Genomic DNA, 2,325 nt, shown 5'->3' with positions numbered 1-2,325 from the left:
TGCCACGTCCAGCGGGGAGCCCCCAATGCCGGCCCTCGGCTCCGACAGGGGACTCGGGGAGCCCCCTGCGCGCCGGCGCCTCCCCGCGCTCAGGGCGCCTCGCTGTCCCACCGCGTCCCGGGGCCGCCGCGGGGCTACCGGGCGGACTTCGGAGCGGCCGCAGCCTCCGCCCTCTCGTGCCCGCGGGGCCGGCTCAGCTCGGCTCCCCAAGCTCCCATCCTCGTCGTCGCCGCCGCCGCCGCCGCCGCTGCCGCCGCCTTCCTCCCGGTCGGGGACCACACGACTTCGCCAAAGTCGCCGCACCAGCCCCGAGCGTTTGGACCTGAACATACGATATCCTTTGGCGCCGGGGGTGGGGGGGAGGCGGTCTCCGGTCACCGGGGGTCCGTCCCCTCAGCGAGGCGCCGGCTGCACGGGCTGCAGCCCCACATGAAGCTCCGCAGCGGAGCGCCGTGCAGACCGCGCACAGCTTGTCGTCGAAGGGGCGCCGCAGGGCTGCAACATGAGGGAGCTCGCCGGGGCCGGGAACGCGCGCACGCCGAGCCGCAGTCCGCGCCGGGCCGCAGTCCGCGCCGGGCCAGCGGCTACATGGACCGCGGCAGCCCGGCTGTTCAACAACTCCAGCCCCCGCGCTTTAGGGGGGCTGCAGGCGGCACGCCGCCAGAAAGACCCCGCATGGGCCGGGGAGCCTTCAAAAGTTGCGCAGCGGGTCCATGAGCACAAAGCGCTCGCGCCGAACCCCCAAAGGTGTCTGGAAAGCTCTGCCTTTAAAACCCAAGCGCTGAACTACATGGGCTTTTCCTGCAGGATCCAAAAGGCAGGCTTGCTGATAACCTCAGCTCCTTCCTTGTTCCCTGCAAAAAAAGGAAAACAGAGGAAAGAGAGAAAAAGAAATCCCAAACAAACCCAAATCCCTGGATTTGCATGCACGAAAGGCCAACTCCGTCTCAGGTCCCAATAGATGCACTTGGAGCTAGTTTCTCCTGAACGCGGGTGTCAACACATGAGTGGAAGCTGTAAAAATCCCAAAGAGCTGCTGGGAATCCTTAATTAAAAATGCAATCCACCGAAGCAGAGGTCGCAGCCTGCCCCACGCTGCGCTCGGACGCTCCGGGCGCCGCGGCTGCCGAGCTCGCCCCCCCTCCCCCCTCCACTAAAGTGCCTCCCGGTGGCCCCGCGGTCCCTGCGAGGTCTGGAGAGGCAGCGCCCGGCGGTTCTTTCTCTCGGCTTGGCTCTCTCGCTCGCTCCCCCGTTCGGGTCTCTCTCTCTTTTTTGTTCTCCTCAAACGCACACTGAGGGCCCCCGGAGGAGCGCCGCGGAGTCATTGGCTGCCTCCCATCATATGCCAGTCTAGACACTTTGGCGGCTCCGCGGCGCTGATTGTTGCGCAAACAAGGTTTCAAGTTTCTTAACTCTTAAAGGAGAACACGTCCCATTGCACGGCCCGAGGCTCCGAGGGGCCGGCTCCCGGGGCGGGCNGGGCACGGATGCGAACGAGCGCGCACACACACCCGGTTACACAAACCACGGGCGGGCGCGCGAGGGCTCGGCGGACCCACCGAGACTCGGACGCAAACCCGGCGCTTTGCCTCTCCTGGCTTGTGCACAAAGTTACGAGCACACATTGCACTTTAGAGTTGGTCCAACCCCCCATCCCATGGTAGGCTAATAAAAATGGGTGTGCATGTGTGCCTTTCTGGCTTGCGTCTCTGGGGAGCAGGGGGCGGCTGATATATTGGGGTAGCGGGATCTTCCGTGACTGCACTAGGGCTCCACACCCACTGCGCAAAGTCGGGGGTCGCTCTGCTAGGGCCAAATGGGGGCGTGGGACACTGTCCGCACGGGGGCTCCAGGCTCGCCCCCGATGGGGAGCTGGAGAGGGTGGGGTAGAGGCGGGAAGCGTCTCCTCGCTGGCTCCTCTCGGTCGCCACAGCCCTCCCTCAGAGCAAGGCGGGCCGCCTGCGGTCCCGGGCCCCCCTCGAGGCCGGGTGCTTCCTCCTCCCCCTTCGCCAATTTACTTTCTGCACCTCGGAGAGGGAGGTGGGCAGGGGGTCGCACTTTCTCAAGCGATATTTCACTACGAAAATTGTGGTAGGTTGGGGGTGGGTCGGGGGCGCGGCGGCAGCAGCCGGACGCCCGGCGCGGGAAGGGTTAAGGCTGCTCCTGCCCCTGGAGCCGGCGCGGCGGGGTACCTCCTCGGGCGCGCTAGCTAGTCCGAGGGTGGCAAAAGTTCAAGCTTGTAAAGTCGGGATTGGTCCCGCGCGGAGGGGAAAAAAGGCCTGGTCCCCCCTCCCCCCCCCGGGCGCAGCGCCGATTGGCCGGGCC

General features: G+C 66.3%; 1 protein-coding gene across 1 annotated transcript in view; it reads right to left on the bottom strand.

The window, feature by feature from the left end:
- Positions 1–330, bottom strand: part of LOC103603591 (mothers against decapentaplegic homolog 6-like) — a gene marked incomplete at its 3' end in the record, with an annotated part of 13,995 nt that extends 13,665 nt beyond the window's left edge. Inside the window, exon 1 of the mRNA XM_008588152.1 lies at positions 4–330. Within this exon, the coding sequence (XP_008586374.1) occupies positions 4–330 (327 nt within the window). The remainder of the gene's footprint in view (positions 1–3) is intronic.
- Positions 331–2,325: the final 1,995 nt, after the last annotated feature.

The sequence above is a fragment of the Galeopterus variegatus genome, unplaced genomic scaffold (genome assembly GCF_000696425.1).
Source record: "Galeopterus variegatus unplaced genomic scaffold, G_variegatus-3.0.2 Scaffold4688, whole genome shotgun sequence".
Taxonomy (NCBI): domain Eukaryota; kingdom Metazoa; phylum Chordata; class Mammalia; order Dermoptera; family Cynocephalidae; genus Galeopterus; species Galeopterus variegatus.
Note: the sequence above shows the minus strand (reverse complement) of the source record. Positions and strands in the feature narration are given on the sequence as shown.